Source organism: Gracilinanus agilis, chromosome 2 (genome assembly GCF_016433145.1).
Source record: "Gracilinanus agilis isolate LMUSP501 chromosome 2, AgileGrace, whole genome shotgun sequence".
NCBI lineage: Eukaryota > Metazoa > Chordata > Mammalia > Didelphimorphia > Didelphidae > Gracilinanus > Gracilinanus agilis.
This window is the reverse complement of record NC_058131.1, coordinates 626,144,895-626,170,296: the sequence shown is the minus strand read 5'-3', so window position 1 is coordinate 626,170,296 and position 25,402 is coordinate 626,144,895. Positions and strand designations below refer to the sequence as shown.

The window sequence follows — 25,402 nt, the reverse complement described above, 5'->3', positions numbered from 1 at the left end:
TTGGGACATTTCTTATTCTATAGTTTGAGAGTGAAGAGTCCCCTTTAAACCTACATCATGGGAATGTAAGCAATGCTCAACAATTTTATGGTTTATTCTCGTTCCTTCTGAAGTTATTTTTTACTGTTAACAGATAGATTTTGTCTTTCCAGGTTCTACCGTTTGGCATCCCGACTGTAAGCAGTCTACAAAGACAGAAGAAAAACTCCGGGTAAGGGAAGTTTGAGGACTGGTGCTTAGCTTCGTTTACAAGCCAGATGTTTTGTGTATTTAGTAACTCTTGGGCAAAATTGATTTCTCTTATCCCTAAATATCTGATTTTAGCCTGTTGCTCCAAATGATAGTGATGGTTACTAGTCTTTCTCAAGCAGTTTCCAAAAAAAAAATAATATTTGTATTCAATATCTTTGCAATCCAGTAGTCATTCTGTAGTCTTTGTTGAATTTAGGACAAAACAGATTCCCATTTTAAGCTGAAGAAATTTGTCACTTATAACTTAAATATTAGTTATTATCAATATGAAACTTCACCTCCCCTTGAGCCAAAATTGCCCATGTAGCCTCAGTGTCTATGGGCTTGTTCTCTTGCTTTTGATTATCACAGAATGGTAGGTTAAGTAGTACTGGAAATAATGTGTTAGATTTGGACCCAGAAGACCTCAGGCACTTACTAGTTGTATGACTGGATAAGTCATATAAAACTGTCACCCTTATATCACTCATCTATAAGTTGAATCTAATTATAGCACCTGTCTCCCAGGATTATTGTGAGGACCAGATAATACATACAAAGTGCTTTTCAAATCTAAAAGAGATATATAAATGTTAGCTATTAGTATTCACAGTGAGAAGGGACTTTGGTAGCCAACTCATACCTGAAATATATGGGGCAGCCACATTGACACCATTGTGCACTAGGACTGGAGTTAGGAAGACATTTTCCTGAGTTTAAATCTGGGTTCAGTCACTCATTAGCTGTGTGAACCTGGGAAAATAAACCCTGTTTGCCTCATTTTCTTAGGCTAGAAGATGAGCTGGAGAAGGAAATGGCAAACCACTCCAGTATCTTTACCAAGAAAACCCTAAATGGGGCCACAAAGAATTGGACACAACTAAAAATCGACTGAACAACAACATACCCAGAAAACAGTCTCCAAATAACATATTCATTAAATGGTCATCCAGCCACCAGTTAAAGGTCCTCTTCCTCCTAATACAGACCATTCTGTGCTGGACAATTATAAGCATTTTTTCCCTAAAAACAAGCCTAAATTTGACTCTTGCAAATACCACCGATTACTTCTTATACTGTCTTCTAGAAAAGAACAAGTCTAAACCCTCCCTCCTTCAAATACTTGAAGTCTGCCATCACATCGTTCCTGAGTCTTCTTTTCACAAGACTAAATGTCCCCATTACCTTCAACCAATCCTTTTATGGCATTAGCATGAGGCCCTTCACCATCCTTATTGCCCTCCACTGAGCACTCTCTAGTTTATCTCTATCCTTCCTAAAATGTGACATGTAGAACTGAACACACTCTCCCAGATGTGGTGCAAAGAGGGCAGAACACAGTGGGACGCTTATCTTCTTACTCATCCTCTTAATGTGAACAAACTCCTCAGGTGGCTTTGGAATTTGGCACAAGGGAAGTTCACATTTTTCCCCCCGTTATATTCCTAGAATGTTGAAATAATAAGCAAAAGAATACATCATCTGAATATCATGCTTTTTACCATGAGAGTCCTCCGCTGATCTTAATCAAATCAAATCCTCAAAGCAGCTCTAAGGCAAATACTGTCTTTTCTCTTTCACAGCTTGGAATTTGCAGGCAAAAAGACTAAACTACCAAATAGGGGCAGCTAGGTAGCACAGTGGTTAGAGTGCTGGATCTAAAGTGAGGAAGACTCATCTTGCCAAGTTCAAATCAAGCTTCAGACACTTTCTTGCTCTGTGACTTTGGACAAGTCACACTTAACCCTGTTTGCCTCAGTTTCCTCATCTAGAAAAAAGGGTGGAAAAGGAAATGGCAAACTACTCTAGTATCTTTGCCAAGAAAACCCCCCCCAAAAGGGGTCATGAAGAGTTGAGCAAGACTAAAATAAGTGAACAACAACAAATTATGATATTGTAAATGTGAGAGAGCATGGCTATGAGATAGTCATGCTACCCAGAAATTTCTTGGTTAGCTCTGCTCACATCTCCTGCCATCACTATGATGTTGTTGGACTCTGGATCTATCATTTTACTTTAATTTTTAATGAAATCTTTTAGAGGTAAATTTGGATATGTTAAGAGACCAGACTAAATGGAAGCTATGTTTTTTTCCCCTGTATGGATTTACTATATTTGCAGACCATCTCAGTAAGGTAATGAAAAACAGGCTTCAAGAATCTTAAAAATCATCTTTATGCAAATCACTGGATATGCATATGAAGAATACTGATGAATACAGACACACATATATGCACACAGAGAGAAACAAGACACACATAAATATACACAGATATTTTTAATATAATTTTTAAAAATATTTTTTCACGGTTACATGATTTGTGTTCTTTCCCTCTCCTCTTCTCCCCCACTCCTGAAGCTGATGAGCAGTTCTACCGGATTATACATGTATCAGAAATATATATCTATATCTATATATATATAGATATATATAGATATATACACACACACATCCACACACACACACACACACACACACACACACACACACATCTTTGGGCCTCTGTGTGTGTTCTTATTCTTTTCTTTTAAACTCTTACCTTCTGTCTTAGAATAAATGCTAAGTATCATTTCCAAGGCAGAAGAATGGCAAGGACTTTGTAACTGGGGTTCAGTGACTTGCCCAGGGTCATAGAACTAAGTAATATCTGAGGCCAGATTTGAACCCATGCCCCCCCCCCCAACTCCAAGCCTGCTACTTTATCCACTGATCCACCTAGCAGCCCCTGTTCTTCTTCATGCGTACTGGGCAAGAGTAGCCCACTGTTCTCCTGCTTTAGATCTGTTTTCATATCTTTAGATAAGTGAGCTGAAGTTAAGCCCAGCTCTCCTACCAGAGGGTCCAATTCAACTCCTGAGTTCTCTTACCTCTAGAGGATATAGTAGTGAAAGCAGGCACTTTGGTACCCAGGAAATAGTAGTGACCTAGAAGACAAGAGCAAGTCATTTCACCCCCTCTAAACTTCATTTTCCCCATCTATATAATAAAAAAGAATTGAGCTCTATAACCTCAAAGGTCTCTTCACCCTCTAAATCTATGATACCAAGAAATCAGTGTCTCCCCACAGTATAATGATTGCTAATGTGCAGCATGGTCTGTCTGGTTCTTCTCTTGGTAATTAACTTATGTCCTAGCTGTTTTGACAGAACACTCGCTAACGTAGATAACCCTGAAGGCAAAATAATTAGAAAATTGACTTGTGGATAGAAGAACTCAATCTTGTGATCTCTTGAGAACATTTCTACAGTGGCCAATTCCTGAGTCAAGATTTGCAAATGCTATGCAGTGTACAACCTTAGTGTGGTTTCCATAGTAAAATGGGAAACATTTGAACAACTGCTCTATGACCCCTCTGAGTAATCCACAGTCTTGTTATTTTATAACTTGGGTGAAGTTTGCAAAAACAGATTCTTAAGAGCTTCTCAGAAATCTTATTTATCAATGTATCATAAGAATTTTCAGGCCAAAGTTAATTGGATTGAAGAGAGGGTGGGGAACTCCATTCTGTAACTAATCCATCAAGAAGTACTTTTAAAATTCTTACTATGATCCAGGCACAGTGCTAGATACTAGAGATTCAAAAGCAAAAATGAAGCTGTCAGCCCTCAAAGAGCTTAGATTCTATAGGACACACGTGCATATATATAAGTGTATAACAATTATCACCAAAGTAGATATAGCTTAATGAAGACTTGGGGAGCACTAGCAGCCAAGAATTTGGAAAGGCATCATATACTTTGCACATGGGCCATGCATTCTATGGCAAGCTATATATATATATATATATATATATATATTTTTATTTATATATGATTCTGTCATACCATCTGGGATTTGCTATTGATTTCACAGATGATATATTTGTAATTATTAATGAATGATAAATCCTTAACCTCATTAAGCTACATATCTATTATAGTGATTCTGAAATGAAAATGGTTTTGTTTATTCTCTCTACCTCTCTCTTTCTCTCCTTTCTATCCCCTGTTCTCTCTCCCCCTTCCTCCCTTTCTCTTCTCTTCCCATCTCTTTCCTTCCCTCTGGTCTTCTCTCTTCTCTTCTAAATCTCATTCTCTTTCTCATGTTCTCTTCTGTTTTCTTTCTGTCTTGTTCTTGCTCCTTCTCTTTCCCTCATGTTCTCTTGTGTACTCTCTCTTTTTTCTCAGCAGCCTCCAAATATACCACGTTCCTCATCTGAATTCTTTTATCCTAAAAGTCTGATTCGCCGAACACGACGCTCTCCACAGGTTTGCGACTGTGTTTGGACTGAGTCATAATATAGCTTTCCTAAGCAACAAGCTTATATCACTTAGCCCTGTGCTGCTATTCTCATGCAACCTTCCTACTTTGCTTGAGGAAGGAGATGCTCACTCACTCACGCAATAGAAAAATACCTTTGTCATTTTCTAATGCTCTCTGTTTTCTTTTCTATCTAATGGGTCATTTGGTAGCTTTTTGGACTTTTTTTGTTTTATCTTTTTTTTTCCCCAAGCAGAAGTCAATGTTTTCTATTTGTTAATTCTTAGTACTTAAGAAACAATTTGTCATTTAGGATCTGCCAGTTGAGTAGCCTAAGCAGATCTATTTTAAGCACAATCAAATATTTTTCATTTTTGAAAGATATCCTGTAAATGCATTCTTTTGTGCCCATCACACCATGGTATTTAAGGCATAATGGTAAAGTGAGTAGGGTGTAATACTTGGCATTATGAATAAACTCTTTCCCAGTTTTACCTTTGAGAGTCAGTGAGCATTAATTAAGCTCCTACTATGTGCCAGTCAGTGTAGTAAATCCTGGGCATACAAAGAAAGGTAAAAGACAATTCCTGCTCTAAAGGTGTTCAGTCTCATAGAGGAGAAAATGTGCAAACAATTATATATAAACAAATATCAATAGGATGTTACAGATAATCTCTGAAGATAGGCAGAAGTTGAGATTTTTTTTTTTAATCTGAGACTTGAAGGAAACCAGGAGATGAATTTGGGGAGTTTTAGGCATAATGGGACAGCCAGTGAATATACCCAGAATTGAGAAATGCAATATTATATGCAAGGAGGCCAGTGTCACTGGATCACAGAATATGTAGAGGGATATGAGATATAAGAAAACTAGAAGAGTTAAAGATAGACCCAATTATAAAGACCTTAACAAGCCAGACAGTAGATTTTTTATTAATCCTGGGGCAAGTGGAAGTCTCTGGAGTCAACTGAATGAGAAGTGGCCTGGCCAAACTCGTGTTTTAGAAAGATCAATTTGACAGCTAAATAAAGGATAGAGTAAAGTAGGGAAAGACTTGAGGCAGAGAGATCAACAGACTACTTCTGGGTTCCAGTTGTGTGGTGATGAGGGCTTGTCCTAGGATGCTCGTGGTGTCAGAGGAGAGAAATGAACTTAGAAATGTTAGGAAGATAAAAACAATAGGGCTTAGCAACAGCTGAGATGTATCTGGGGAGGCAGAGTGTAGAATCAGAGATGACAGACTATGAGCCTGGGTGCCTGGGAGGGCAATAGTACCCTCATAAAGTGTAATAGGGAAGTTAGTGAGACAGTAGGATTTTAGAGGAAAGATAATGAGTTTAGTTTTGACCAGATTAAGTTTAAGCTGTCTACAAGATATCCATTTTTTAAATCCTTTCTTTCTGTTATAGTAACAACTCTTGGACAGAAGGGCAAGGGCTAGGCAAAAGGAATTAAATGACTTGCCTAGGGTCACATAGCTAGAAAGTACCTGGGGCCAGGTCCTCTCTACTTCTAGCCTCTACTCTTTACCCCCAGTGCCACTTTGCTCTCCCAAGATACCCATTTTGAGATATAAGAGTAGAATTCAGGAGAGATTAGAGCTGTGTAAATAAATCAGAAAATCATTTGCATAGGAATGGTAGTTGAATCCCTAGGAGCTGATGAGATCAAGTAAAATAATAAAGAGGGAGAAGAGAAGAGGACCCAGGACAGAGATGTAAGAGACATCCACAGTTAATGAGTATGATCCAAATGAAGAAATGAAATGGGCTGTTCTGAGTCTCTGAGCTTCAGTTTCCTCATCTGTTAAATGAGAATAATGATACCTTTAAGGCTTGTGGCAAATCTCTAATAAAGCAATGTATATAAAGTACTTTTTGGAAGTTTTAAAGAATTACTTGAATGCCACCCTCAGTTATCATGATAAGCATTTGGAAATTTTACCTTCTAACCATCTACTTGTTCTCTAGCAACATATGTTTAAGGTGCCTTCTTCTATGTATTCAAGTTGAAATCATAATTTTCTTAACACAGTGAAATTCAGAGTAGCCTTATAGAATTTCATCTCTCTTCTCTAAGTGAAGCCCATACCAAAGTTCTGATGTCCATAGTCACACTGCTCAAGATTTCCAGATAGCCCCTAGTATCCCGTGTCACTTGCCTATTTCTCTTGTTCATGTACAAGATAATAATAGCTATAATAACATTTATATAGTGCCTTAAGGTTTGCTAAGTGCCTAAAGATATTATCTCATATGTTCCTCACAACATCCCTGAGCCATAGGTTCTGTCATTATTCCCAATTTACAGATGAGGAAACTGGTAAAAAGAGGTTAAGCGATTTGCTCAGTGTTACATAAATAATATGACTCTAAGGAAAGATTTGAACTCAGGTCTTCCTGACTCTAAGACTATGCCCTTAATTAACTAGAACCATAGTACAACCAAGGAGTCTTGATTTTACTTAACCATTCTAGACTTCCTTTTTTACCCCCCTGAGGCTATTTTATATTGTGCCAAATTTATATCTCCTGCATTCATCTATCAGTGTCTTCTCATTTTGGCTTAGACTATATTTGATATTTGAAAATGATTATTTGGCCAATCTTGAATCAAGGATCTTAGAATTAGAAGGTACCTAGGCATCATCTCACATTTTACAAATGAGGAAATTAAGGTCCAAAGCCATTTTCACTTGCCCAAGGTCACAATGCTAGTGAATGTGCCACCTCCAATTGCTTTCCATCCCTCTTATAATTGACCTTCCTTCAAATATAGCACATAATGAGACACATTCGAGGTATTCTATGATTAATCTAGAGTAGTTCGAAAGAACTATCACTTCTTTTTTCTCAGAAGCTATTTTTTCTAAATATGACCCAAAGTTACATTTACCTTTTTTAGTTACCTTTCATATCAAACTGATTTTAACCATGTTGAGCTTGCATTTCACTAAGACTCCAAAGTATTTTTCAGATGAATTGCTATCTAGAAATGTTCTAAAGCTGCCAAAATTTTACCTACTTGCATAGGACCTTAAAAAAAATAGTGTTAACCAGGGCTTAATGGGTCAATTTTTTATTTTTGTAAAAATAATATTTTTAGAGAAAGAACCTGGTATACAAAAGGTCATGGTGTTTCTGGGATCAAATTTGTATTTGTAAAAGAAAGAATTAGAGTGGCTTTTGGGCTTTTGGACACTAAAAATGTAGGTGGCTACCCTAGAAATTGCATGTTTTTCTTTCAAACTAATGTACACATTGTTAAGTGTGGTCTTGTTGATCTTTCGTGCACCAGTGTCTATTCATGGAGAAAAGATCATTAGAGTCTTTATGTCTGGACCAAGAAAATTAATATTGCTACTTATTATGTATTGAACATTTTATTATTAGCACTGTGACATTTTTGTTAGAGCATCTGCTTTTTGCTTTGTTCATAATTTTCATTTTGTTCATAACATTTTATCCTATTTTATACATGTCTAACCTGTGTTGGAGACAATAAGATCTTAATATAATGAAAACTGAATTTTCTTTCCACTGTGTATTATATGTATAACTCAATTATATGTACACCTAGTGTACACACACTCATATGGATAGGCACAAATGCATATCAGTGTTAAAAACCCAGCAAAAGCTCAAAATGATCTCTTCCTTCCTCATTCTTTAATTTGGCAATATTATAGTTAAGTGACTATATTAAGGATAAAAAAATATTATTCCTTCTTCTGCAGCTATTACCACCACCTTGTCTAGTGAACTTCAACAAAAACCAAAGGCAGGTACTGTCATCATCAACAGTGTGTGCTATAAGGTGATAATGACCTTATAACTGTAGTTACACCTGTAATAGTTCATCAGATCAAGATGATCAGATGTTTTTTTTCCTCTTCCCTGTAGTTTTCATCTCTTCTTTTAGAGCATGGCTTTGAATACCTGCAGTTTAAAAAAAGTTAGCCTATGCATTGCTGCTCCTGGGGAATGGGGTAGAGTGAACACAGTGATTCTCAATATTTTATGTAGTAGTAGCATAAACTGACGGGGAAATAAGACATGTAATTTCTCTGATATTCAGCATTCAAATCTCTAGTGTTATTACAAGCCATAATCAAAAGGTGATGGTGAGTTGGAATGAGGGTATGGTAGAGTGTTCATTCAGTGGTCTGGCCTCCAGAATTATAGGACAAGGGGACAAAGAAGGAATTGTAGAAAATTAAAGTAGATAAAAGTTACCTGATTAGAGTGCTTTTAAAAACATTTTGTAAACAAAATTGGCTTTTCCAGAATTTCATCCACTAATAACAATTGGGATGGTTTTTCTTTCCTTTGGAAATAAAGAGCCAGACTTTCAGTGAATTTTCTATCACTTAATCCTGTTTCTCTTGGAGAAGTCATCCAGAAAGAGGAAAGTAGACAGTGTTCTTGGGCAAAGGGGACCAAAGTAAAAAAATTCATGGCGTTTTTTATTATAAAGGGAATAACTTTACATTATCCCAGTGCCTAACAGGAATGAAATCAAAAGCAGATTCTTTCTGATCCCCTGCTTTTAAGTTTTTAAAACATTGATCAATTCACTTGTTGAATAATACACTCACAGATTAGCAAAATCATTAATGCTTAGGATCTCTACTTTTTCTTCTGCGCTTCTGGGAAGATAATGGCTTTTTTAAAAGGGAGAAGGTAACTAAAAATTTCCCAACAAGCCTTCCAAAGGCTTCTTTTTCCCATTCATTATGAAAGTGATGGTTAAAAAATTTTATATATATGTATATAGGTCTGCTCCATTATTGAAAATTATCTAGTGATAAGTAATTATGACTAAATTAATCAGTGAACCTCTTATTTTTTAACTTTATGGAACAAGTATTATATCTTAGGACTAAAGAATGTGAAAGTTTATTATTAATATGGGTATAAATTTGCCACCATGAGCTATAGATATAAGGACTTCTGTTGAGTTTTTGTCCTTAGTTCATAATTGCTAGAGAACTGTGGTCAATGTCTTATGTAGTAGGATGAGAAAGAATGACTAGTGTTTTCAGGTAAATGTAGTATTTATTTAAGGAGCTATTAGAGATATTAACTAATAGTAGAAAGTATTAGGCTTAAACTTTTATATCACATGAAGAATAGGATGCAGAGAAGGAATAACATAGACAAATAGCAAATGGGCCCTATAAGAGAGAAAGAGGATAAATTAGTATTTTATATGACATTGATAGACTCTTAGAAGATTGACTCTATATGCCTTTTGTATTAGTTGGACTTTATCCATCATTGGCCCTCAGTGAAAAAAAAAAATCACACAAGTGCAAATTAACAGATGATCAGAAAAAAGGAATAGGATTTGCCTTTCAGAAATCTAGAAGTTATCCAATTAGCATTCCAGAAGAGATAGGTAATCTCAGAGGGAGATAATATTAAAAGGTAGACAGAAACCAAGTTAGATGGGTACATTTTGTAATCCATAAGTAGCAGACAGTGAAAAGAGGTAGGAAATGAATGTATGTGTTGGTAAACCTTGAACATGGTTTAAGAGAAGGTGTACTTTTAAAGGTATCTTTAAGAGATCTAAAAAAAAAAAATCATTGTAATCTAGCACAGAGAAGAGAATTAATTATAATAATCCAGGTCAGGGAAGAGAGTTTTCCACTGTTTATTAGAATGAGAACTATTTATAGCTGTTCTAGAATAAAGAATACTTGTTCAAAAGTATGATAGGACTTGTAGCACCTTATATGTAGATGAATTGCTTAACATACCTGAATTCAGATGATGGGATATAGGTGTACTTTCTTTTGGAAAATCTAGGGAAGCCTGTTTTATCTAGTTAACATTTGAAATATAAAGATTGTTCATTGGGCGTGTTGGGAGTGATAAGATACAGAGGCAGGGAAATAATTCGTTATTTGAAGTTGAAGATAATGAACTTGAAAGAAATGTCCAAATAGGCAGGAAATTTATTGTGATGTAAAGTGTTTAAAAAAAACATTTGGACAGACTTTAGTCGAAATTCACCCCATATTATTAGAAAGGCCAGTATAGGTCAGCTGTGTGGTACCTAAGCCCATGAGAAAAGAAATTATCAAAGCTGAATTTGTTAGTAAGGTTATGATGTCAAAATAAAGCAGAAACAAACTAGATCATATGTATACTTAAAGGAGAACTAATTGGAACACTTTCAAAAACTTCTGATCACTATTTGTCCCCCCAAATGTGAACTTTAAGTAATATTGAGAAATCCAAGGCAGAACATTGTAACACATTTGGTAACTGGCTCCTCATCAGACTCTGAAGTGTCTAATTGCAAAGTTCAAAATATCTGGGTTTGAAAAAGCAGAGAAAAACTAAAGTATCATTGACCTAAAACTGAATAGAGGTTTCAGATCTTAAGCCATGTAGAAAAATACATGGAACTTAAACTGAGAGTTTTACAAAGATTTCAGTCATGGAACCAATGGTCAGCATATAAAACCAATAGTGTAAATGATTGCAATAAATATTTGGAAGAAATTTATGAAACTCTTGGGACTTGCGAATCAAAGAAAGAGGGTAAGGTGAAGATCAGCTGTACAGGAACAGCTTAGTTTAGCCAAGTGACCTTTCCCTTTTCTGTACTTAATTTCCAAATAAGAGCACTCAGTGTCCCTTTTTCTAAAGTCTCTGTTATTGCTATTCTGACACACACCTATCAGTAAGTACAGACCACCAGAGACTAGATTGCCTCAAAATCCACCCTTATTGAATTATTACCCCCCAAAGAGAGGAAGACAAGTCTGTTTGGCAGAAATAATAAAGATGAGTAACTTGAGAGAGCCCCCAAAGCTTCAGTTTTTATTTTGTCCACTTACATAACATTCTTTATGGATATTAATGAAAACAGGCAGTTACTATGGCAACCACAGTAACTTCAGCCATCTGATTCTACTGAAATACACCCTAGTCTTCACCACACCCTTGCACAGTGCATAAGATCATAACTGTTTCAGAGCCTGTGGCAGGAAAAAATAATTCCCAAGAGTAAACATTGTTTTTTGTTGTTGTTTAGCTGTCTCAATTTTTTAAAAACACTCTGATCTAGAAAATTTGTTACCCCATTGGTTATACTTAGAAATAGCCTCTCTAGTTTTACTAGTATGTTGTAGGATACCCTAATACGTCTATTTTTATTTGGCTTTCTAATATTGAAATTGAGGTCTACCACAGATCATAAGCAAGAAAGCTCAGGCAATGAATATTTACTTATGCCCACTGCATGCAAAAACAAAACAAAAAAACTGTGCTAGACACAAGAGGAGGTGCAAAATTTAGATATGATACAGCCCCTTATCTTTATAGAGCTTACTATCTGCCAGAAGGTTAATATTACAAATGTGCTCAACTGTAATACTATGATATTATCTAAGTGTAATAGGAAGTTTCACAACAAAATATTATGTGAGATCCAAGGAAGAAGATAGGGACTGGTAAAGGTTTCATGGAAGAAATGATATTTGAGATGGGTTTTAAAGGAAGAGTAGTGGAAGAAAGAAGAGAGGACATAGCTTGAATAAAATTTTTAAAAGATTCAATAGCACTGGGCATGTATAAGTAGAGAAGAAAGCAATCCAGTTTGTTCTTAACTCACATTAGTGAGGGGTTAGGGGGGATTAATATGAAATAAAGCTAGAAAGGCAAAATGTCCCAAGATTGGGTAGAACCATGAATGTCAGCCAGAGGAGTTTGATTTTATTTTTTAGGCAATTAGAAGCCAGCAAAGTCTTCTGAGTAGGAATTGTTCCAATGAGTGACATGTTAGAGAAAATATAGAATGGAAGCTGAAACCCCTGTTAGGAGCCTATTACAGTAGTCCAGGAAGGATTTGATGAAAATCAATAGTAGGTTTATGGAAGTGTAGCTAAAGAGGAAAAAAAGGGTTGAAGACAGGTTACAGAGGTAAAACTGAAAGAATGTAGATATTGGTGTGGTGGAAGGAGTCCTGGACTTGAAATCAGAACCTGAATTTCATTCCCAGACCACCATATGACCTCGAACAGATCATAACCTCAGTTTCCTCATCATGAAGTGGTTGAATTAAATGACTTCTAAGGTTGCTTCTCGCTATAAATCAATGATTCATTATTCAGTTTCAAAGATCAGAAACCTTCTTAGATCAGGAAGAAATCCAGTTGTGAAGGAAAGGATAAGGGATGGAACCAGTAGGCAGAAGTAGTGGAGTCAGAATGAAGGAGAGATTTAAAAGAAAAGATCATAAATTTGTTTGGTGGAAGTTATATCTTACTGGAGAAGTACAATGGGCCATTTGAAATACAAGTCTTCAATTTGGAAATAAGGTCAAGACGAAAGATATAGGTTTGGGAGTCATCTGTACAGAAGAGGTGGTGAAACTATGGGAATGAATGAGATTACCAAAAAAGGAAGTGCAGAGATGAATCTATCAATTCAAAAGTTTCAAATCTTTAATATGGCATAGTTCCAAGAGATGAAAAGATCTGAGGTGTGATCCTGCCAGTGTATGTGACTGGGGTGAGTTAAAGAAAAATGTCATTAGAATTGAAGAGGCTGAGAAATCAATAGTTATTAGGAGGTTATATGCCATTTAATGCCATTTAAATTTTGGGAGAGTGACCAAGAAGTCATTAAGCCATCTCAGGACCATTCCTGTCAAGAATTCTGTTTTTATTTCAGTAGTAAAACTGCACTATTCATTGGTCCTGAAATACCTTTAATCCATTGAATAGAAACTATGTCAAATTGGAATCAGGACAGAGAATCTGATGTAGCAAGTAGTAAAGAGAGTGACAATACCTCAGTATTATTCAAAATTGAAAAATATTGAAGTATCCTCTCTGTGAATCACTGTATGAACCTTGTCACTTAAAAACTGCATGTTTAGAAAACTGCATGCAAACCATCAGACTTGGAGACAATCAAAACTGATGACCTAGAGGGTAATTTTATACTGTAATTCTCCAGAACTACATACCTTTACCCCATCACTGACCACTGGAACAGTACTGGAATGCTGTTTCCTTGCATTATCATTTATAAACTGTTTTATCTCTAATGAGATCTGTGCTTGACAAAATAGGATTTCTTCTCACCACAGCCATAACTAGTAATTTTATGCCCAGGTCCAGTAGAATAAAATATGCTCTGCTTCATCTTCTCTGAGTTAGCAGAAGACTTCAGCAAGGATTGGGAGAAAGGGTGCAGACAAGAAGGAGCTCACTTGGGGTGCAGCCTCCAGAGAAGGACTTGGCATCTGAGAGCCTTCTATTTTGACTGATTCCTGCTACCTAGATATTAAGCTCACTTGTTTCTCTCTATAACTTCATCTCTTTGAATTTGAACTTGTCTCTGTATATTTATATGTGTGTGTATATATTATTATTATATTTCAATTTCAACGATTTGTTTTTTGTACCTTTGTACATTATTTATGCACTTAAAAACATTATTCTGGGAAGTCCATGGGCCTCACCAGTCTACCAAAGTGACTCATCTACCAAAAAAAAAAAACAAAAGATTAAAAGCCCCTGCTCTCAACAGAGCCCTAAAACAAAGTCCCATTTATCCTACCTCAGTTATAGCTCCGACCTTCACCCTCAAGTGAATTTTCACCTGAAAGGCAGGAAGGATTACAATCTATGATTCTTCAATGGTATTTGTGACTCATACCTGAAACATCAAACTGATAATCCAAGCAAAACTCATGTGTGTTCTTCAGACCTGATTGCTCAAGCTTGCAAAATATAAAATGTAAGCAGGAATATTACGAAAGGTGAAGAAGTTGAATTTCTTACTTAGAATTTTCCAGCAAGTACCTTCAGAAAGATAAGATAGTCCACGAGGCTTCCTGTTTTGTTTGAAGAGTCCTCATATCAGGGCAGTTGGTTACATTCCTCATTTTCACCTTTACATATTGCCACTGTTCTCTTGATTCTTTGAATGCTATGGCCCATTTTTTACCCAGCTAAAAGCCAACATAAGGACTGAACAACCTATATAGTTGGATATCATTGTTTATGTAGGTTTAGTTCAACTCCATGCAATTGATATCACTTTCACACCCATGAGTTGAGTATGTAATATTTGACCTAAGGGGTGTGTGTGTGTGTGTGTGTGTGTGTGTGTGTGTGTGTGTGTGTGTAGAATTATGATGTTTCTAAGACTTTCAAAAGTTTTATAAACATGCAAGTGCATTTTTACTGTTATCTTGTCTTCTTCACTTTTTTTCTTATAAGTTGTACTTCAGTTTCCTACAAAAATGAAAAAGACATTTTTTTAAGGAATAGTTTCCAGAACTTCAGGATCATTGACAGTCTTGATTCTGAAACCTCAGTCTTGTCTCTCACATGGCAATCCTTGTTTTACAGCCAACCAGGACATCTTCTGAAAGTATTTATTCCAGACCAGGATCAAGCATCCCTGGATCTCCAGGTCATACCATCTATGTAAGTATCTCTTTCAATAAAGCTAGTAAATTATAGAGGCCTCTTTTTAATGACAAAAAAATTTGTGTCTCCCCAACTTGATAAGAGATAACTTGTCAATTGACTGAGAAAATTAATTATGACAAAAGCTACTATTTATTCAGTAACAGTTTTAAATAGAGTTGCATTTTACTAGTCACAGCAGCATCTACCTACATGAATGAGTTGGGGGAGTCTACTTATTTGTAATAAGAAGGATGGTGCACATGCGGCTTCAGAGACCCTTAGCAATAGCTCTTTGTTTTCCTAAGGTCTGTAGGTTAATGTGTAGTTACTTATTAGTAGAGGTTTTTTTTTTAACTAGTAATGGTGTAATTATTTGAAAACAGATCATCCAAAAATGATTTCCATTTATGTTATGAAAATGCAATTGTATGACTTTTTTCGCAGTGGAACTCTCTTGATAATTATAAGTTAATAGTAAAATTAATTTTCATTTCCTGACCATACATCATGTAGGCAGAGGAGAGATAACCAGTCACATTCTAGAAATCATGAGATATCAGACTCCAAATTTCTTGCAGATAATTTACATGAACATAACTGAGTTGATTGTATATTTATAGACAGCACTGAGAATTCTTAAATTCTGCCATTAAATATCCTGAGTTTTAGAAAGATAATTAAATATTTAGTTACTTAAAGATGCAGCCCTTGTTCTTCACCATCTGGGAAAACTGTTTACCCATCTGTTTCCAGTTAATTTGCTCTCCATAATAAATTTAGAAAGATATCTTTAAGGCTTTTTTTTTTTGGCTTACTTGTTGATGAGTTCTATAGAGACTTTTTCATAAGCTCCAATTTTTTTCTAATTGACTAATTTGCCCAGTAAAGAGTCAGTGTTCCTGAGAATTTAATTGTGCTAGTTACGATAACTACTTTCCAAAGCAAACTTAGATGAAATTGGCAATAAATTGAGTTCCTATCAAATCTGAGCATTCATACTCATTTTTCTTTCTCTTCTTTTCTGCCAGGCAAAAGTTGACAATGAGATCCTAGACTACAAGGATTTAGCAGCCATTCCCAAGGTCAAGGCAATTTATGACATCGAACGTCCAGATCTTATTACTTATGAGCCATTCTACTCTTCAGGCTATGAGGACAAACAGGAGAGGCAGAGCCTTGGAGAGGTAATGAATTCTTATGGTAGTTTGTTATTCAGTCATATTTGTAAGAAAATTTCCTTCCTTTCTCTTTGTTTTTATACCTGTTCACAGGAACTCCTATTTAGAGTCTCTCTTTCAGTTAAAAGATATCTCTTATGTATTATTTCTTCTCTCCTTTGCCACTGGTACCGCTCTAGTGATTATCTCATCACCTTACACCAGGACTGTGGCATTAGGCTACTGGTGGTTCTACCCTACTTGAAGTCCTTCCCTACTCCATACATCTTCCACTCAGCCATCAAATTATCCTTTCTTTTTTAAAAATTTTATTTTTAAATGTTTATCTTTATCTTGTTCCAATAACAAATTTACACGTAAGTTTTCCAAAGTTATATGATTCATGTTGTCTCCCTCCCCTCTTCCCTCCCCTGTCCTGGAGTTGACAAGCAATTCCACTGGGTTTTACATGTCAAATTGTCCTTTCTAAAGCACAAGTCTGACCATTTCACCCTCTGACTCTTTAGTAAACTCCAGTGGCTCCCTGTCACCGCTGGGACCTAATATAAAATCCTCTTTTTGGCATCAGAGTACTTCATGATGTAGTCTTTTCCTACCTATCTATTTATTCCTCTATACCCCAAGTCCTCTCTATTACCATGACTCTGGCCTTCTTACTGCTCCCCCAACAAAATATTCCATCCCCATCTTCTGGCTTCCCTCAAGACTCACCTAAAATCCCACTTTCTACAAGAATCCTTTCCCACACTCCTTAATCTTAATGCCTTCCCTCTGAAATTACCTCTAATTTATTTTCTATTGAGATAGAAATATAGATGGATAAATATAGATATCTTGTTTGTACTTAGTTCTTTGCATATTACCTTTCCCAGTAGACTAGGAGCTTCCTGGGAGCTAGGGATGGTTTTGGTTTTGGTTTTTTTAACCTTTCTTTGTAGCCTGGCACTTAGCACCATGCTTGATTCATAGTAGGTGCTTAATAGATTCATGTTGACTAATTTAGCACTATCAGGGATACAAATATTCTTCAAGGTATAATCCCTAATTTTTTTCTCAGTGTTTAAGTTCAGAATAAAAAATAATAAAATATGAAATTTTAAACTTTTCAGAAGGAATAAAAGAAAACAGAAACAGATTCAAAAGGAAGGATAGCCATATGGGACAATTTTGAAAGTAACATAAAATTTATCTATATAGATGTATTGATCTATACAAGCAAGCAGTATAAAGTAGAGATTCACAGTTTTGTAAAAAATTCTTTTTGAGTTTTCTCCTATGTGTATGGAATGCCCTTTTTTGTTGTTGAAATTCAGAATAAAAAAAGTTTAATGAAAAAGGCATTATTCCTACCCTCAAGCTGCCTGTAGTCTAATTGAGGCAATAAGGCAAATTCATATTAGCACAAATAGCATAAAGTAAGGGAGTCTGTGTGGTACAGGCTACAGCCTTAAGGAGAGAGGGCAGTGAAAGTTAAAGTAGTTGGGGAGATGTCCCAGAGAAGAAAGAATTTAAACTGTGTCTTGAAAACAGTAGAAAAGAAAGGACTTTCCAAATGATGATAGGGAGGTGAAAATGATGAACATAGTCTATTTTGAGACAATGAGGTGATTAGCTGGTATTATTGATGCTTAGATTTCCCTACAGGCAAAGTTACCTGTATTCTCATTTCCAATGAGATGATTCAGACTGATTTCCAGGATAAAACAAATACCATCTGATGCTTTCGGGTCCTTCAGCCTGGCCTTCTTTCCCAAGGTTAGATGATTCCCTTGCCAAGTTGAAATAGGACCTAAGTCCCTAAAAGCAACAGAAAGAAACCTAATGAGTTTTTATTTCATTAGAGTCAAAAGCACAAATCAATCCATCAAAGAATATAAATAAACATTTATTCACAAGAAAAAACACAGATTACTTTTTTGCATAATTTAATTATATCTTCAGTTGGATTCATTCTTGGAAAGATTTTTTTCTATTTTTGGTCACAAAAAACTTCCCTTTCCATGTTTTGTCCCCCAAAGTATCTCAGAATTGTAACTTTCCATTGTTTAGGAAATGATATCTGTTTTCATGTAGTACCATCTAGTGGTCAATCAGTGCCCATTTCTGTAAGGCAAAGGAAATTTCACAAGGGAAGCTGCCTTGTGACTTCTTCAGAGTTACTCACAACAGGTATCTAAATTCTACACAGTCCCTCAGATGCTCATTTTCCTTGCCATGCCAACATGACCACTTAGCAAAATTCAAATCCCAGCTAGGTCTGGTCTTTTCATGGAAATAAGATACTAAGAAAAATCAACACTGTGGCAGAGATTTCTCTGCATCTTCAGCACTTTCCATAATCCCCTATTGAACAGTGTTGATGCTGCTCTTGCTCTGCTGCTACTATTAAAGCAGAGATCCTCTGGGAATTCCTCTAAAATGTATTTGCTGATCCCTTCCTTAACCTAGTAGAAAGACTGCTGACTATAGAGTCAGGTGAGATGTGGGTTCAAATCCCATCTCTAATACTGAATAGTTGTGAAAACACAAACAGATCATTTCACCTCTGTATTAAAATTGAACTTGGAAAGATAGGATTTGGGATTTAGGGGAGACATTCCATATTTTCTAGATTAATCACTTTGAGCAACAAACCTAAGTAAGTAGAAGTTGTTAATCATTTAAATTTCTGGAAAGGGAAAAATTAAGATAAGAAAAAGTTATGACCTTGCATCTTTCTTTCTCATTCTTGCAGTCTCCAAGGACTCTGTCTCCCACGCCATCAGCAGAAGTAAGTGTTCTGTGGGGAAACTGGGTTTCACTTGGGCAATAAAAAAGCTTAAGTTGTTTTAGGGTTACTTGTATTCTTTGGGATTAAAAAAAAACTTACATACACAAAAACCTGAAAATTATTTGTAGTGACTGTGAAAAAAACTTGGGGGAATGTGTTACCCCGGAGTGTTTCTACTTGCCAAAGACTACAGAATATGGGAACAACTCCAGAAATATGTTGGCTGGCAATGGAGAGCCACATCTGAATCCGAGATGGTTCCAGAAAAGTTTCCAGGAAGTGAAGTCACTTACCATAATGTGGACTCTGAGGTGTTATCTATGTGGCTAACCTCAGTTTCCTTATTTGTAAAAGGAGAATTATTGTATACTCTCTACCAAATGGGGTATTTATAATGAAAGTTGGATTCATAATTATTTGTATTAGTTTTCATCAGAATTTAACTATAGTAAGAAAATCAATCAATAAATGTTTATTAAGCACCTATTATGTGCTGGGCACTGGAAATACAAAAAGAAAGAAGAAAAACCCAAAAGAGAGTTCCTACCCTCAAGAAGCTTAGAATCTAATGAGGGCTGTTGAATGTGTTTATGTATCATATTGACTTTAGAGGGCTTTTTGGACATTTTCTTTTGTATAGTGAGAGAATTTTGTACCTCGGACTTCATCCCCCAGAAGTCCTTCAGTATTTCCCAGAATTCCTTTTCATCTCTCCACCATGTTGTGTGGTTATGTTTTGTATATAGTTGTGGGTAACTTTTCCCTCCCTCTCTCTCTTTTCCCACAACTGCTGCTTGATTAGCTAGCTTTTTTTACTTTAGTTATTATTAATAAACTTTATAAAATATAATAGTTATTATATATTAATTTTAATCTTTACATTTTCTAGGGATACCAGGATGTTCGAGATCGAATGATTCATCGATCAACTAGTCAGGGCTCCATTAACTCTCCCGTGTATAGCCGCCATAGTTACACCCCAACAATGTCACGTTCTCCACAGCATTTCCACAGACCTGGTAAGGGCAATGGCTGTCTATGATTTATCTCTTTACAGGCATCACTCTTTCCATGGGATAACCCAATGCTAGAGACATGATGAACCCCTCATTGGCATGGGCATTGGAAGAATGGCTGCTGAGTTTTTAACATTTTTTCCTTCTCCTCCTCCTTGGTAAACAACAAGTGTTTTACAGCTATTATTCTGTACCAGTCATGACCTTTTTTTTTAGTTGTTTTAATAGTTTCTTATGGAAAACCTATACAGATAAAATATTTTCATCAAATTATCACTATTCTATAGTAGAATAACAGTTTTATAGCCCATACTTGACTAATGACCAAAATGCATAAATTCTTTGCTATTCACATGACTGTAGAAAGTTTGGGAAGCATTCACTATTGTCAAGAGCAGTGAAAAGATGGTTTCTGTATATAATACTTGATGACCAGATCAGTGGTACACCTGTATTATGGGTTTTGCTTGACCTTTCTTGCTTTCATTCCATTCATTTCAAGTATGGAAGACTCATTGCTGTCAGGGATAAGGTTCGGGGAAAAAAAGTCTCTATGGAAAAGGAGAAGAATAAAGAGAGAGATCAAAAGTCTGAAATTTTCTAAATCCCCTATGAAGTAGAAATAGAAAAGAAAGGTATGGGTCTGTCTCTCAGAGAACCTGAGGGTAGTGGTAAAATGTTAAGTTATTACTCAGCACATCAATACAGACTTTATTTTAAGCCTCTTACCTTGATTTAACGATGGAAAGAAAGTCAGTATATCTCTCAGGTTATTTTAAAATGTACTAGAACTAAAACTGAAAGAAGTTAATCAGTGTAAAAAGGCTGCAAATTTCTATTTATTGTGAGCAGATTTTATGCACACATAATTCTCATTTGGCCAAAGTAGGCCCTGTTCCAAACTCTCCTTCTTACACAACAGTAGACAAATAAGCAGACATTTAATGAATACTTGTTAAATTAGACTGAAGTAAAACACACTGGGTTTTTTGTTTGTTTTTTAAGGCCTTCATTGAATACTAAGAATCCCTGAGTATTTTTACTTACCAGCTGGAAATATTCCACTTAGAAGCTGATACTTCCAGGTTATAAATAATCCTTTCTACCACCGTCTCCCCCCTCTCTTTCCTAAAGCCTCTTAGGGGAACTATAGACAACCAAAATCCCTGGTCTCTGGCATCAAAGCAGGCATAGATTATATGGAATGGTTGGTAGAATATCTCTGAGGAAAGGTATTTAATCTTCATCTCTGAAGGTTAAAAATTAATAGCCAAATACTCCAAGTATCATGATTTTATAAGGTTTTGTTTATAATAACTTGAAATAAAGGAAAATGATAGCATTAGTAAAGACAAGTTTCCCAGACTGTGCACGTGGGAGAATTGCGTGAGAGAGCGGAGTTACACACAACTCATTTCCCAAACGTGAGGCTACAACGTGGACAAAGGGAAAAGGATTCTGGGAGATGTAGTTCAGGGGTTCAAGATTTTATAATTATACATCTCATGAGAAGAAAGTCCCAGAGAGGGGAGAGAGGATTGAACAGGGGACTTTTGTATTACCTTTTAAAGATATATATTTTATCTTTCCTGATTAATCATCTGTTGTAACCATTTTCCTTTAAAACAGCCTGGTGATGTTTTAGATTTCTCCATTGAGCCATTTCCTTGGATTTGTTCTATGTATCCAAAATGAGGCAGGAATTGGATTCTGATACAGTAATGACCACGGGTCCCGTTGATGTCCCTAGTGGTTTCTGCTCATGGCTCTCTAAGTCACTTTTGCTTTACTCAGGCTTTGTCGATCTGTCCTAAATCCCTTCAAGACATGCGTGTTTTGTTTTATTTTTTTTAGTTTTCAGGGACCACTGCTTCTCAAGAGATGTTTACAGGTTGATCCATCTGCTTGTGCTGCCCAGCCTTATCAGTGAACCCAAAAGGGATCTTCTCCCCCCTTCTAAATCAATACAAAAAAATAGCATTCCTCTATTGGAGAGAAGTTTGCAGCTTTTAAAACAATAACTAAAGCCCGATATTGAGAAACACTTCATTTCAAACTTCTTAAAGTAATTGCCATCTTCTTACATGTCTTTCAGTCGGCTTTGTTTTGTCAGGTGCTCATCAAAAACAGCTTCTAATTGATGTATTTGGGTATATGCCATGTCTGCATGTCAATAGCTGGTTGTATCCCGACCCATGACGTGTTGTTGCTCGTGTTCTACCAACCGAAGACATTTACCTGATAGGTGAATCAATGCTGACCTGTTTTGTTTTTTTTTTAATACTTTCTACAACTTTGCCTTAACCCTTGAGCTGGTACATTCTTAACCCTTTCTCCTTCCTCCTTTTCAGACTTCTGATTCAAATGCTCTTTTCTTTTGGTGCCTCTCTGTCCCTGCTTCTGTCTTAATTTGGATTCTTCTTTTTGTTTTCATTTTGTCCCTGCCCCATGATTCCTTTGCTGCCGCAGAGCTGCTGTCTCCTGGTGTGCAGCGCTTGTCACACCTGCGCACTAGCAGTCTCAGCTCCACCCACAATGACTCCCGCCCCAACTCCCCATTCCGACACCACTTCATTCCCCATATCAAAGGTAAGGAGTCAGGCCTTTCTAGCTAGTGCCCTGCATAGAGGAGATTTATTAGCGCTCTTGTAAAAGCTAATAAGGTTTATCTCCGAAAGGTAGCTAGCCTGGAGCTTTTTCTAATCTCTCCGCATGCCTCTGATGTCTCACGACACTTGTGTGTGTACGTGTGTGTGTTTTAGAACTGACATAACATCTTCCTTCAGGGGGAGTATGTCATTTCTAAGGGCCCTTGATGAAGAAAAAAATATATTACATATTAGAAACATAGAGGTAATCTGCTGCTTAGGGGACAGAGAATTTTTTGGTGATTATGTTTCAAAAGCCACTTAATATGTAATATATAGCTCCTATGCTGGCCAAGTGGATACAGTTTTAATATACAATGTGTATTTCTGAAAAATATTTAAGCTACCAATAGGTGGAAATTACCTTTAATAGGAATAAGTTGGTTAAGAGTATTAATTAGCCTTGGCCAACATGAAAAGATCCATGGCAACTTCTGAAATGTTTTTGTTGTTAATTCTCTTTCAAACATTGTCACATCTTCTCTCTCAGATTCCGTGTCTTTTAAAACTATCTTCCTTTTACCTGGGCAGTGTTCCCCTCAGAAAGTGAGAGGGTATACATCTTTTTTTCTTTTCCCAAAATAGATCTATTTTTTGGTCCTGCCCCATATTTCTACCCTTTCCCTTTATGGTATTTAATCAGGTCTTCCTTGTTGTTTCTTTTGTGTCCTGGATCAGATCTTGTTCAGCCTTCTTGTTTTCTTCTCCATTGTGAGGAAGTCAAGGATCCTGATGAGATTTACAAGGGGTTTCCATTTGAAATAAGGCTCAGAGTTCAGAAGGGGTACTGTTTTTTTACTATCTACTTCATCTGAAACAAGAAAGCTGTTGGAAACATCAGTGAGAGGAGATCTAGGAAGCATTGGTTGTTGCCATGGATCTTTTAAAATGCTAATAGATTTCAACCATATTCCAAGCACTCAAATTAGTGACTTATAAATCAAAATCCTAGTTAAGAGGGTAGAGATGGAATTGAGGGGGTGGAAGAAAGTAGTTTTAATTAGCACACACCTACATGCACTTTTCCTGTTTAATAATCTGATTCTTATTTATTATGTCCCTTAAAAGCAAGCGCATTGGACCCTTCTCAGCTGTGTGACCCTGGGCAAGTCACTTAACCCCCATTGCCTAGCCCTTACCATTCTTCTGCCTTGGAACCGATATATAGTATTGATTCTAAAGCAGAAGGTAAAGGTTTTCGTTTTTTGTTTTTTTTCAAGTGCATGGTGGGGTGGGTGGAGGAGTTGCCACTTAGGTGACTCAGTGGATTGAGAAGCCAACCTAGAGATGGGAGGTCCTGGTTTCAAATCTGGCCCTGGGCAAGACAACCTCTATTGCCTAGCCCTTGCCACTCTTCTGCCATGGAACTAATACACAGTATTGATTCTAAAATGGAAGGTAAGAGCTTTAAGAAAATTAAAAATAAAATAAATGTGCTACTCATGTCAGCACGAAGTTAGCCAACAAACTTTATCATTTCAACATTTTCTTTGCTCCAAAAATAACATTCATGGCATATTTTCTGATGGCACAAGGATCCTCTTCAATTGGAACAGTAAGAAAATACTTCTAATCAATTTGCCTGACAATCTGGATTCCATCCATCCTTGCCAAGCCATTTTTTAAAAATCAATATTATTGTCACTGAGGATTTTTTAAACTGACCGACTTAGTTATTATCTATTATGGAAAAAGAATTCAAATTTAGGGATATCAGGTCTGTCTTCCTGTCCATAAATATTTCAGTCAATCCAGGATTTTATCAGTGTGGATACTCACAATCCTGATGCTTATTAATTCTTCCACACATTTGTAGACCACCTTCATAAATTGCTATAGCTGCCCCTCTTCCCCCAACCCCCCCACCAAAAAAAAAGTTATATCACCAGATAACCTCCCCTCTTGTGATTAACCTCTTGGAAGAGCTGGTCTTAGGACAACATGCAGTCTCGCACTGGTCCCATACTCAGAGACTTTCCAGTTTCTTAATGCTTACTAGAGATTGCACTTATCTCACATATCCATTGAGAAGAGTCATCCCCATTCCAGAATAAAAGAGAATATGGGTAGATGGCCTACTTATCCTTAGTGATAATTGTTTTAATTCAAGTTTATTTTGTTTCTAATATGAAGAGGAAAACATTACTGATTCATTAAAAACAAAAGTTTCCCATTTCATTTGGATAGGATATTTCATCATATCTGATATTTTTTAAGAAAACTTTTACAATATGGATCATGCTTTAATTTCTACCTAAAGTTATAAAATTTTGATCAAGTTGTTATGGCATAACAGGCCATTTCTGATCTTAGATAAAGCATTCATTCATTCAGACCTGTTGCCACTCAACATTATGAAAGAATAGCTAAAACAAGTGGCAAGAGACCCCAATATCTGATGTGTTCATTTTTTGTGAACATGTATGAAATTTAAAATGCTTTCTAAATAACATTAAAAATTTTTTATTTTCCACTTCCTTTTTCAAAAAAAAAAACTATCTTTTTGTTACTGAGCTATAGACACCAACCCCTAGAATTATTTAATAACATTTTTCTTGTTTTTAGACTTTGAGTAATAAAATCATAACCTCTTCTGAAAATGGACCAAAATGCCATATGCTTTTTACTGCTATCTGTTATTTTATTCAGCAGTAATAGCCTTCAATCATTTGTTTGGATCTGGGTTTCAAATTTCTGAACTTGTAATTGGTAGAAATAATGAAATGAGGACAAATATAGAAAAGGCATCAGGACAGAGATAACAATATGATGTGAATATGAACTCGTTATTCACATATTAACTCTAAGTAACAACTAAAAAGTAAAATTTAAAAATTCCCCTTCTTGATGCCTTCTCAATTGGGCTTTATTTGT

At 36.1% G+C, this 25,402-nt stretch overlaps 1 protein-coding gene across 11 annotated transcripts in view; it reads left to right on the top strand.

The window, feature by feature from the left end:
• Positions 1 to 25,402, top strand: part of ABLIM1 (actin binding LIM protein 1) — a 268,909-nt gene that overhangs the window by 210,948 nt on the left and 32,559 nt on the right. For 5 of the 11 annotated variants that reach the window (XM_044665602.1, XM_044665611.1, XM_044665607.1 and 2 more), the window contains 5 exons: positions 153 to 211; positions 14,854 to 14,931; positions 15,945 to 16,100; positions 18,829 to 18,864; positions 19,754 to 19,883. In XM_044665602.1, the coding sequence (XP_044521537.1) occupies positions 153 to 211; positions 14,854 to 14,931; positions 15,945 to 16,100; positions 18,829 to 18,864; positions 19,754 to 19,883 (459 nt within the window). Of the gene's footprint in view, positions 1 to 152; positions 212 to 4,401; positions 4,480 to 14,853; positions 14,932 to 15,944; positions 16,101 to 18,828; positions 18,865 to 19,753; positions 19,884 to 25,402 lie in introns of all 11 variants that reach the window. The other 6 variants (XM_044665603.1, XM_044665608.1, XM_044665604.1 and 3 more) reach the window with 2 other exon arrangements.